At 45.2% G+C, this 12,674-nt stretch overlaps 1 protein-coding gene across 2 annotated transcripts in view; it reads left to right on the top strand.

Annotated features, from left to right (window-relative positions):
- The first annotated feature begins 472 nt into the window (after window positions 1-472).
- Window positions 473-12,674, top strand: part of OXSR1 (oxidative stress responsive kinase 1) — a 162,980-nt gene continuing 150,778 nt past the window's right edge. Inside the window, exon 1 of one of the 2 annotated variants that reach the window (XM_089673142.1) lies at window positions 473-817. In XM_089673142.1, the coding sequence (XP_089529268.1) occupies window positions 745-817 (73 nt within the window). In that variant the 5' untranslated portion in view covers window positions 473-744. The remainder of the gene's footprint in view (window positions 818-12,674) is intronic. The other variant, XM_089673143.1, reaches the window with a different exon arrangement.

The raw sequence follows: 12,674 nt of genomic DNA, 5'->3' as shown, positions 1-12,674 counted from the left end.
AAGTGTCCCGTGCCAATGAGGCCTAAACGTGTGTGCATGAGGCCTAAACGTACATTTGCACCATGTGCTGCAATACAATGATGGCAGTGCTATTTGTGACGCATCGTACTGTTTATTTTTTAAACAAACTTTATTGAAATGTCACATGGTCACATTTTATTAGGTTCTATTGGCCACAGAGTACTACAGGCGGTGGATTACATGCTTTACTTTTTTCAGCACACACCACCACAAATACAAAGCTGCCCCATGCAGTCCTGCTTCACCAGGTGTTAATGTACCCTTAAACAGCAGATAATAGCACGTGGGGGCATACACTTTATTTACACTTTCTGGATCACTTATTCTGCATTGACATCCTCCAAACCCAGCGCCCCTGTGAAATTCGCCTCATACAGAGCTCCAGGTTCCCTGTCCGGCCCTGCCACACTCAAGATGGCGGCTCGGGGCGGACGGCGTCGCGCGGTGACGTTGCGCGGCCCTGGGCACGGCAGGCCGGGCAGGGGAAAGGCAAAGTTTGGCAATGTGAGTGCTGGGAAGAAGTGAGAGTGAGACACCGGGGGAAGGGGATAAGACAGAGCGGCCTCCGGGAACTGCCCTCGCCGGTGCCCCTCCATCTCCGGCCTCCGAGCCTCGTCTACACCGGAATTATCGGCCTCGACTAAGCAAGACCTAGACAGACAGACAGAGCCGCCGCTCGGAGCCCGACTGTCATCCAACACCCCCTCTGCGGAGGCGAGAGACATGACAGAGCCGGACCTCAGCTCCCTGCCATGGTCCATCAACCGGGATGACTATGAGCTACAGGAGGTGATCGGTGAGTGCGGGCTGGGGGGACTACAAGTCACAGCATGTCCGATCAGCCTGGAGTCCCGCATGGCCTGCTCATCCCTGGCTCTCAGCCTCCTCACATGGGGATGGCCTGGGTGGGGTGACAGGTATGGGTGCTGTGTACAGTTGTCATGGTGGGGGGTGTTGGCACTCATTGTGTACACAGAGGGGGATTCATCAAAACTGGAGCAGATGTGCATGGCAACCAATCAGCTTCTAGCTTTCATTTACAGAGCCTAACTGAACAAGATGAAGATAGAAGCTGATTGGTTGCTGCACAATCAGCCATAACTTTATGACCACTGACCATTTATGTGAATAACATTGATTATCTCGTTACCATGGTATCTGAAAGTCAATGGGATATATTAGGCAGAAAGTAAACATGTTGTCCCTGAAGTTGATGTGTTCAAAGCAGGAAAAATGGGCATTGCAGTTTGCTGTGTAGCCATAGACCGGTCAGGGTGTCCACAGCCAACAGTGCCTACAATGGCCAGAACTGGAGCAGGGAGCGATGGAAGAAGGTGGCTGGTCTGAAGAATCATGTTTTCTTTACATTGTGGATGGCTGGGTGCGTGTGTGTCACTTACCAGGGGAAGAGATGACACCACGGGAAGAAGACGGCAGGGTGATGCTTTGGAGAATGTTCTGCTGGAAACCTCAGGTCCTACCATTCATGTCAATGTTACTTTGATGTGTACCACCTACCTATATATTGATGTTGACCAAGTACTCCCCCTCATGGAGCTGGTATTCCCTGATGGCAGCAGGATAATGCCCCCTACCACACTGCAAAAATGGCTCAAGATTGGTTTGAGGAACATAAGTTCAAGGTGTTGACTTGGCCTCCAAATTCCCCAGATCTCCGTCCCATTGAACAACTGTGGAATATGCTGGAAAAACAAGTCTGATCCATGTAAAGCCACCTTGCAACTTAAGGGATCTTCTATGGACTACTTGGTGCCAGATACCACAGCATACCTCAGAGGTTTAGTGGCGGCCATGCCCGGATGAATCAGGACTGTTGTGGCAGAAGGGGGACCGACTCAATATTAGGTGGGTGGTCATAATGTTATGGCTGATCGGTGTGTACAACTCCTCCACGTTCTGTCTGCTCCAGTTTTGATACATTTTCCCATAGAGCTCCGGTATGATCCGACCACCTAGGGGTGTTCATGGATCAGGAGGGGGACCAGGACTCCCATGGCCGGGCTGTTTATTACCTGTCCATTGCCACATATGAAGTGACACCATGAGCCTGGCCAGCCTGCATTAATGAGCTCATGTACTAATGTGATACACTGACATCATGCAGGAAGGGTGACACGGGTGTATGCATGCCTGCTGTAGTAATGAGGTATTGCAGCATGCTGGGATCACCTATATATATAGTCTGCCCAGGTCTGGAAATGCTCATTATCATGATTCTGAGGACTTTGGCAGTAAAGGGAACCTGTGAAGGATGACTATTCCCCATCACTTGTGGTGAAGCTGGAGGATGAGGGATTCTAGTTCTTTATGGAGCAGATTACGAGCCGCTGCTGCTTCTAGGAATGGATCCATGATAGTCCTCTGTGATGTGACATGACAGGTGCTCTTTATGCTTCCTGGAAAGTGTTAGTAGGTAGTTGTAATGGTATGAAATAGTTGAAGAGTAATGGCATAGAAAATGACTCATAACAGGAATAATTGTTCTAATTATTATATATCATTGACAGATGTACATGATCTCTATGCTGATGTCTAAATATGAAGTATATAGGACAGCTTCCAGCCTGTGGGGCATGTATAGGAAGGACTGTGATCTGTATACTGAACGGCTCAGTCACCAGAGATTTCCCGAAAACTTCTCCTTCCAATCATTAAGCTCAATCAGTGTTATTTTAGAAGAGATTTGGAAACCTCTGGCTGGGTTTTCATGTTAAAAGCTAAATTCACCTTGTACAAAAGTAATAAACACACCTATATAGATCACAATTGTTCAATTATTATTTTCTATGGGCAGCACAGTGGCTAAATGGTTAGCACTTCTGCCTAGCAGTACTAGGGTCGTTGGTTCGAATCCCAGCCACAGCACCACCTGCCTGGAGTTTGCATGTTCTCCCTGTGCCTGCGTGGGTTTCCTCCAGGTACTCTGGTTTCCTCCCACACTCCAAAGACATGCTGGTAGGTTAATTGGCTCCTGTCTAAATTGGCCCTAGTATGTGTATGTATGAATGTAGGTTAGGGACCTTAGATTGTACGCCCCTTGAGGGTTAGGGACTGATGTGAATGTACAATATATATGTAAAGTGCTGCGTAAATTGACGGCGCTATATAAGTACCTGAAATAAATACATTTTCTGAATTTGAGCCTGCAAAGCATTGCAACAGCCATCAGTGTATGGTAGGTGCAGTGCACAGGCTCCTGTAGAGTGTTCATCCAGCCCAGGTCTGTACTGAGGGGTGGATCTTCGATTACTGGATTGGAGGAGATATCAACGGGCTACAAGGATGTCACTACATGTGTTCTCTATTGAGCTCCTCTGTTACAGTGGTGGATGAGACTTGTAGTCTCTTCATTGACAGATCCTGGGGATCTCTGGCGCGATGGGGGTGGATCTGTGGTGCGAAGGGGGGTGGATCTCTGGCAAGATAGGAGTGGGTCTGTGGCACGATGGATTGATCTTTGGTGTAACAAGGGGATTGCTGATGTGAAGTTAATTTTATCAAGACAGTTGTGTGCAGCATCCAAGGCTCTGGTTTCCCATCGATGGTACATAAGTTACGTTACACTGTGTCTGACAATGGATACAATTTTCTTTACCCCCTGGCCTTTAGAGGTGTCATTGATCAAAATATCTTTTTCAGTTTCCAGTATCAATATAAAATCAGGTCCAGGGACTTCTTCACACAGGTGGCAAACTTTACTCCCTTTGAAAGGTGATCCTCGGTGGATTGCTTTTCAGACAGCGGTTGACAGCTGGTTTACAGACATTTAGGAGGCTATTGTTGCCTCCTGCGCATCTGTCTGTCTATCCCCAGGGGAATTTTACACTGAGTCACCGTGTTGCAATCATTATAGCCGCATTGGGCATGCTGTTGCAATGCGGTCCCATTGACTTAATTGGGCAAGTTTTAGAGGTGGTGCTGCCTGTTAATGTTGCCGTATAAAAAAATGCTGCTGTGTGAATTATCTAGGCCACGTGAATGTGAACCCAAGCCTGCGGCTGGCATTTAAATGTGGAGGATGGCTGTTGGGGGCAGTAAAAATACAGATCAACTGCCCCTCTGCTGCCAGGATATTAGAGTATCAACACAGTATAAAATAACATCACAGCAAATGCACCCGTAAACCTACCCTTTAATTTAACCATCCACTGTACAACCTCCATATTCTGTAGCTTAGCTAGCCACCCATGTGAATGTGGCTCATTTCTTCACTCTGGTTAGTCACTTCTTGCAAGTGTTGGGAGCTGCCTGTCCTTGGAGCGGTTTTGGACATTATGGGGTCTAGTTATTATAAAATAAAAAAAAACAATTACAACGCAATTCACCAGTGAAAGTGTATGTACTTTAGTTCTTGCATGAATGAAGCAAAAAGAATGTTATTAAACTATTCCCTGTGCTGGTCAAATCCTCTTTTTATTGATTTAAAAGGGAGAGTACCACACTTGGCCAATAGATGGCACTATGTATAATGCAAAAATCAGTGCTTGGAGTTGGGACCTTAACTGTGGAAGCTCTGCCTGAAAAAGGCAATTCATTCTATGATCTTGTCAGTGATCTCCCTGCAACTGCAATTTCCCCCACTACTGACTCACTATTCCTAGTTCTGCACACTCTCAGATTGGGGACACCAGTACTGGTGACTATCAGAAATTTTACAGACTTCTCCTGTCACTTCCTTTTGTGTCTATGGGACAGGAAGTGAAACAAAATCTCCCCAGTGGGACACAGATGGCAAAAATCAAACTCTAAAATGAATAAAATTGGTTTGCCTTTAGTTCAACTTTGTTTTCTTATGGAATATCTCATCTCTCTGTTCAATGTTCCCCTCGTGCCTGTGTGTGTATTCCATTCCTCCCCCTTCCGCCTCTGTCACCTTTTTGTTTTGCGCACTTGATCATTCTGAACCAGTCGTATGACATTATTTGTGTGAACAATGACCTCACCCTTCCACCTTCACACAATTAATAATGTTGCCCTTTTGAACACGGTCATTAGTTGTTATGGTTATTTATTAAAACGCGGCAAGTAGCTCGTTCAGCGGCTGTCCCCGCAGTGGTGGGTGTTTATATCATATTACTAATTAAGCTGGCTGCTCGTTAGTTGAAGCAGTCGTTCAATTCCCCAGATTTCATTAGAAGTTAGAGATCTTGTGCCCCCCCCCCCCCGGAAAAAAGGCCTCTGAATCTGAAATCTTTTCTGCATGAAGACCCCCCCCCCCCCTCGGCTTCACAAATGTCAATCTGTCAGATGTTTCCTCCAAGCTTCCAGTGGTGGGAAAGGTCTGGCTGCATACACATCTATGGTGATTTCAGATGAACCATTGTGTGAAATGACAACCAGAGCTGACAGGTCTCTATAAGTCCATTATTGGCTCAGAAAGATGGCCGATCGTGGCGGCATGGCTACATCCTTGTTTGTCATTGTTGAAGTGGTAGTTTCAGAAAGTTATTGAAAGGTCCTAATTGTGGCCATAGTAACACCGATCAGTTACTTCAATAAAATGATCATATTGCCAATAATAAGAACTCAACCATAAACAGGTCTCTGACAGCAGGCAGTGGGTTGCAGCATCAGCTGTGACTATCTGCCTACATAGAAATTAATTAGGGGGTAATAAACTACCTTTCAGGCTTAGTTTACACTGTTGGTTTTTACCACCCCACCAAATCGCAGTTCACCAGATATGGCAAGTGTGTTTTTAGGGGGTGAAAACAGGAGGTGAGGAGATGACCTCATACCTCCTCATAATTTGTCAAATGCCCTCCAAAGAGAAATACACAATAAATTGCTCTTTTAGAATGCCAACGCAAATATAAACAAGCCCTCAGTGTTCTGAAAAACTTTATTAGGACACAGGGATTTTTTAGACACGGTGGATTATTTCTGTGAGAAATGGTAATTTGTTCCCTTTTCTCCATAGCAAGCCACTGAATGATCTTTACTTGTGCTGCATTGTAATGATGGCTGAAGACAGGGACCGGTGATCCCAAAGAATGGAAGGATCTCTCGCCACCCACCATTCCTTGTGACTGATACAGAGCTGGTGAACTGAGTGAATTCCAGGGATTTCCTCTCACTCAGCTAGAGTTGCTTTCTTTCTTTTTTTTTTTGCACAGCTGCTGGGGGATCCATCTTAAAATATAAAGGCAAAACTTTTTTTTTAGTTAGAGTGGAAAGGGGTGGAAACCCCAGGGATTTACTATTGTCTGTGTCTCCATTAGGGAGATTTCACCCTCTGTATTAGTCCTATTCACCATTATCGCTGAAAGAAAGAGTAAAAGAAAATCCCAAATGTTGGTTTGTCCCCAGAACAGGAATAGTGGGGATATCTTCCAATGGGGACACTAGTCTTGGTGAATCCTGGTGACTTCCAGGTATTTTGCTCACTTTGGAGGGATTTCCTCTCACTTCCTGTTTTAGCTGTGGGAAGGAAATTAAATAACATCTCCCAAATGTAACACAGGTAGCACAAATGACAGGGCTTTTAACCCTCTTACTCTACCCAAATGAAACAAATGTTGACCTTTAGTTCTACCTTTAAATAACAGCCTTTCTCAACCAGGGTTCCTCTGAAGGTTGCTAGGGGTACCTTGAGTAGTGAGCAATGACAGATTGATCTCCCACCTACATTGACTACCAATGTAAGGGGTCCCTTCTACACTGATAACAGGGACTTTTCCCCGCCGACTGCCAAGGTCAGGGGGAGCCTTCCCCAAATCCCCCCCCCCCCCATCGCCAAAGTCAGGGGAGCCTTTCCCCTCGGCTGACCACCAAAGTCATGGGAGCCACATCCCACCCCCCCCGGCTAACCACCAAAGTCGGGAGCCAACCCCCCCCCCCCCCCTCTGCTGACTGCCAAAGTCAGGGGGGAGCTTTTCCCCACTGACTGCCAAAATCAGGGGAGCCTTTCCCCTCCGTTGACTGCCAAAGTCAAGGGAGCCCCCCCATTGACTGCCAAAATCAAGGAAGCCTCTCCCCCCTGAACAATACGTGTCAGGCCAGGTCAACTGCATAAAAACATCCCTTTCTGCTGCCTGTTGCAGCTTAAAGGTGGGCGGTTAGCTGGCAGCAAAAATGTGGCCTTCTCATCGCCTGTTTTAACCCAATTTGTGCCGGCAATTGCTCTGTACTCACGTGCATTGTACACGGTTGCAGGGCATGTGTGGTGCTTCCCCATTTGCTTGCCCACTGAACAATACTTGTCGTGTCGGGTCAACTGCATGAAAACATCCCTGTCTGCTGCCTGTTGCAGCTTAAGGGGGGGTGGTTAGCAGGCAGCAAAATTGCGGCTCAACCACACATTTTTGCTGCCTTCCGACCGTTCGTCTAAACGAGGCCTTAAAGGGAAAGGTAGGTACGTTAGCTAACTTTTTTGTTCCTCTACAGCTTTTTTTTTTTTTTTTTTTTTTTAGTTTAGAAATTGGGCCATCCATAAATAAGCAGACCTCTCTTCACATATAAATAGTATACAAGCACCCGCGCTACTGAAAACAAAATGTGTAAAATTAGCCTTAAAGTGGAGTTCCACCTGAAAAAAATAAGTCAGCAGCAACAAACTGTAGGTGCTGACTTTTAAAATACAGTCACCTGTCCCTCGGTCCAACAGTGTCCTCACCACTGCTGGTTTCACTGGCCGTCTTCTCTGCCTTGTTCCGGCATCTTCAATGTGTCTCAAAAAGAACAAACATATCTCTTAGATATAAGGAAGGACAGCTCTTCTAATCAATAAATAAATGTGCAACTTTAAAAAAAATATTAAAGACTTAACTGTCAGTTATTTAAACAATAAGTCCACATGACATAAGTGCTCTGTGTCAACTTAATTATCCAGTTCACACATCCTCTGAATACATTGTGTGCCTTCCACTCCTCTGTGCATTTAAAGTAGAACTAGAGGCAACATTTTTGAAATTTCATTTTGGGTAGAGTAAGGGAGGATTATAACCCGTCTGATTTTTTTTTTTTTTTTTGTAGCCATCTTTGCCCCTTCACTTTCTGTCCCATAGCCAACACAAAAATGAGAAGAAACCCCAGCAAATTAAGAAACTCCCTTGGAAACCCCCAGGTCAAGAGAACTAGTGTCTCCATTGGAAGATTTCCCCACTATTACTTTTTGGGGACAACCCAAAACGTGGGATTTTCTTTTATTTTCATTGATAATGCTAAACAGGGCAAATTGACATCAATAAAAACATAATAGGTGTTCTAATCCATCTCCACTCTATCCAAAAATAAATAAAAAATTGCCTTTAGTTATTCTTGAATTCGCACTCACCGGATGGTGTTGTCTTCTTTCATGAAACAAAAAAGTCAAACTAGGCTCGTGTATGTGTGTGTGTATGTGTGTATATATATATATATATATATATATATATATATATAAGGTTTCACCTCACGTTGGGTCCTCCACCAGTAGTATCAGTATTGCAATGTTCTTTTAAGATCCCCTTGTGGCACTGGGAAATGTACAGCAGGACCATTAAAAGAAGGGGGAAGAGCCTCTCATGGTATAATAAAATTTATTAAGCCCAATGGTAAAAAGTAATACACTTCCGTCTGTATAAAACAACCGAGATCTCAAACTGAACCTGGAACCACCGCTGTGCTACCAGCGTGCATCCAAAGACGAAAGTTCTCTTTAAATCTATTGCCCAAACTGAAATTGGGATTTCTCTGCAGCAGAGCATCCAGGAACTAGGTTCTGCTGTCTGGTGGGGGTTTGTAAATTTCAGGATTGAACAGTCCAAAAATCAATTTCTTTAGTAGGTAAAATCTTTCATATCATTTAACTCTATAATTAGCAATGTGTTCGGTATCCAGCTTTAAAAAAAATCTGCAGAAGAATGCATCAAAACTGAGCAATTTTTCCCATATTTATACACTCTCACTAGTGTGAATTCAGCCTTATCTAAACTAGTAATTTCTGTTTATTGGCCATTTAAGAGATCTACTCTGTTTAGTATTATGGACCCTTGAGTTATGGTTTCCAGCTTCAGTAGTTCCATTTATTAGGTCACAACTGACTCCTAATCACAGGTAACTATGTACTTGTCAACTTGTAAACACCAGGACTGCCTTGTAAAAAAGTCTTTCACTTTTCTTGGAGGCGAGGGGTAGTATACAGTATCTCCCTGTGGCTGTGTGGGTTTCCTCCTGGTATTCCAGTTTCATCCCACACTCCAAAGACATGCTGGTAGGTTAATTGGCCCCTGTCTAAATTGGCCCTAGTATGTGTATGTATGAATGTGAATTAGGGACCTTAGATTGTACACCCCTTGAGGGTTAGGGACGGAAGTGAATGTAATATGTATGTATATCTACCTGAAATAAATGTCTTTCTCTCACAGTTTTTCCTAGAAAGCTGAACATCACACATCTTCTAAAGATCTAATTCCACTATTCTTGCATTAAAATTCCGACTTTACAAGAACTAATAGGACAGATATCAACATCATGACTTCACATTGGGGGTCAACAGGGGGAAAGGCTCCTCTGACTTTGGCGGTCAACAGGGGGAAAGGCTCCCCTGACTTTGGCGGTCAACAGGGGCAAAGGCTCTCCTGACGTTGGCGGTCAACAGGGGCAAAGGCTCTCCTGACGTTGGCGGTCAACAGGGGCAAAGGCTCTCCTGACGTTGGCGGTCAACAGGGGCAAAGGCTCTCCTGACGTTGGCGGTCAACAGGGGCAAAGGCTCTCCTGACTTTGGCGGTCAACAGGGGCAAAGGCTCTCCTGACGTTGGCGGTCAACAGGGGCAAAGGCTCTCCTGACGTTGGCGGTCAACAGGGGCAAAGGCTCTCCTGACGTTGGCGGTCAACAGGGGCAAAGGCTCCCCTGACGTTGGCGGTCAACAGGGGCAAAGGCTCCCCTGACTTTGGCGGTCAACAGGGGCAAAGGCTCCCCTGACTTTGGCGGTCAACAGGGGCAAAGGCTCCCCTGACTTTGGCTGTCAACAGGGGCAAAGGCTCCCCTGACTTTGGCGGTCAACAGGGGCGGAAGGCTCCCCTGACTTTGGCGGTCAACAGGGGCGGAAGGCTCCCCTGACTTTGGCGTTCAACAGGGGGGGAATGGCTCCCCTGACTTTGGCGTTCAACAGGGGGGGAATGGCTCCCCTGACTTTGGCGTTCAACAGGGGGGGAATGGCTCCCCTGACTTTGGCGTTCAACAGGGGGGGAATGGCTCCCCTGACTTTGGCGTTCAACAGGGGGGGAATGGCTCCCCTGACTTTGGCGGTCAACAGGGGGGGAATGGCTCCCCTGACTTTGGCGGTCAACAGGGGGGGAATGGCTCCCCTGACTTTGGCGGTCAACAGGGGGGGGGGGTGGCTTGTTTTTCTTGGCAGTCAGCGGGGGAAAAGCTCCCCCCTGACTTTGGTGGTCGGTGGGAGGAAAGGCTCCCCTGATCTTGGCCATCAGAGGGGAAAAGTCCCTGTTTTTAAGTGTAGAAGTGACCCCTTACATTGGTAGTCATTGTAGGTGGGAGATCAATCTGTCATGCTCAAGGTACCCCTAGCAACCTTCAGAGGAACCCTGTTTGAGAAAGGCTGGTCTAAAGTGGTTCACAGCAATCTACAAAGTGTCTGTTAGGCTTGCTCAATGTCTGGTTGTAGACTTGCAGTGAGATGAGATCAGCAAGGCACAACATTGTGGTTGTCTGTATATAGTCAGATCATGTTAATCGGATCCCTTTCACAATGTATATTAAACAAGATCTTTTAAAGTGCATGTATACCCACATTTTTTTTCAGCTTTGGAATTAATGTGGAAGGGTTAGAACATTTTTTGCTGGGCTTTTACTGGGGGGAGTCACCCTCTATATTGGTCCTAGACAGTTGTCTCTGGTACAGAAGGTAATGAGAAATCCAAAATTCTTGAGTTGTCAAAGGGATGAGTGATAATGAAAATCTTCCAGTGGGGAAACCTGTTCTGACTTTGAAGAGATCTCCTCTTGCTTCCTGTGATATCTATGCATTTACTTTAAAAAGACTCATTTCCCGTTCAACTAATAACCCGGCTTTCCCACTCTGCTTGTGTAGGATTTAAATATCCGCTGGGAGTAATAAAAACAGAAAATCACTGCTGGCCATGGGAAGGCAGGCCAGCTTTATTAGCTATATACTGTATGTCCTGCATCCAAATGAAACAAACACCAGCGCTCCAATCTTCATGCTCCATATATAAAACGATAACTGTCACTTGTTGAGGTGCAGCCCTCTAAAGATGGAGGAGTATTGATGCTAGCAAAAGAAAGACACAAAAGGGCACACTCTCCTTGTGCATTACCATGGTTACAAATGAATTTATTAAAAACATGACAAATGGATACTCACAAAACGAATGTAAAAAACGAACATGAAGACAAATGGGTCAGTGTCACATAACTGGAGTCCTGTGATGATGGTGCCGGTGGGAAAAGCTGACGCTTTTCAGGAGTTGGACTCCCTTTTTCAAAGCTCAAAGATGGTCCAGTCGTCTCCTCCTGAGGCTTCTCACAGATCATTATTTATAAATATATATTGTGATGGCTCCTGAGCAAGTGGATCAAGTCCATGAAACATGTTGAGGCTATACGATTGGACCATCTTTGAGCCTTGAAAAAGGGAGTTCAACTCCCGAAACGCGTCAGTTTTTCACACCGGGCACCATCATCACAGGACTTCAGTTGTGTGTGACATTGACCCATTTGGCTTCATGTTCGATTTTTACATTCATTTTGCAAGTATCTATTTGTCACGTTTTTAATAAATTCATTTGTAACCATGGTAAAGCACGAGGAGAGTGCGCCCTTTTGTGGTTTTTTTCTTTTGTATGTCCTGCATGTGCTACTATTAGGTTGCTTAGAGGTCATGTTCTACTTGCATTTGTTTCTTGGTGTGAGGGAAGAATTAGAACCTCCTGTCAGGTTTTTCTTTCAATAGTTTTTTATTGAATTTTTTTCTACAGAACAAATTAATTTAAAAATGTGACCGTCAGCAAGTGCAGCATAATAGAGACAAATTGTAGTACATTAAGTCCTCCATACTACCTGTATTCATCTTGGCGGGAGAATAATTGTCACAGTGAGTTTAGATAAGAGTGATGGCTGATCATAGGCCAAAGCCTCTGTCAGGTTTTTATTGCTGTCTCCTACTTTTAGCTAGCTTCACGTGAAGGCAGCAATAGTAATTTAAAACAATTAAATCCATACAAGTGCCTACGTTTTACTTTGTATCAGCCTCTTGCAAGCTACTGTACAGCACAGCTCAGACAGAAGGAATGACAAGCACAGGGAGCAACAGATAGCTAGACTCATTGGTGCGATGCTGCTTCTGTCACTGCCCGATCACAGGGTGACGAGGAGACCTGTAAGTGAAAGAGAAACTGCAGCAGATAAAAATCAGGTCCCTTCCTCTGCCAGACAGGCTAATCTGTGTGGCAGAGCTTTGTAAATCTCAGGACTGGATGTGCTGAAATACAAATCCTTTGTCCGGTAAAACAGCTCTTCTATATACCTCATATCTGTTTTCAGCTGCCTCGAGCTCTGCTTTAACACCGCAGTTTTTATGTTTCTGCCTCCATATAGCAGGTATGCGCTGCTTGTTATATTAATAAACAAATAGCCTTTAGACATGCTTTAAGCATTTAAACACTATTTC

The sequence above is a fragment of the Staurois parvus genome, unplaced genomic scaffold (genome assembly GCF_062004578.1).
Source record: "Staurois parvus isolate SC_StPar_1 unplaced genomic scaffold, SC_StPar_1.0 ptg000136l, whole genome shotgun sequence".
NCBI lineage: Eukaryota > Metazoa > Chordata > Amphibia > Anura > Ranidae > Staurois > Staurois parvus.
This window is presented reverse-complemented; position numbering and strand designations above follow the sequence as displayed.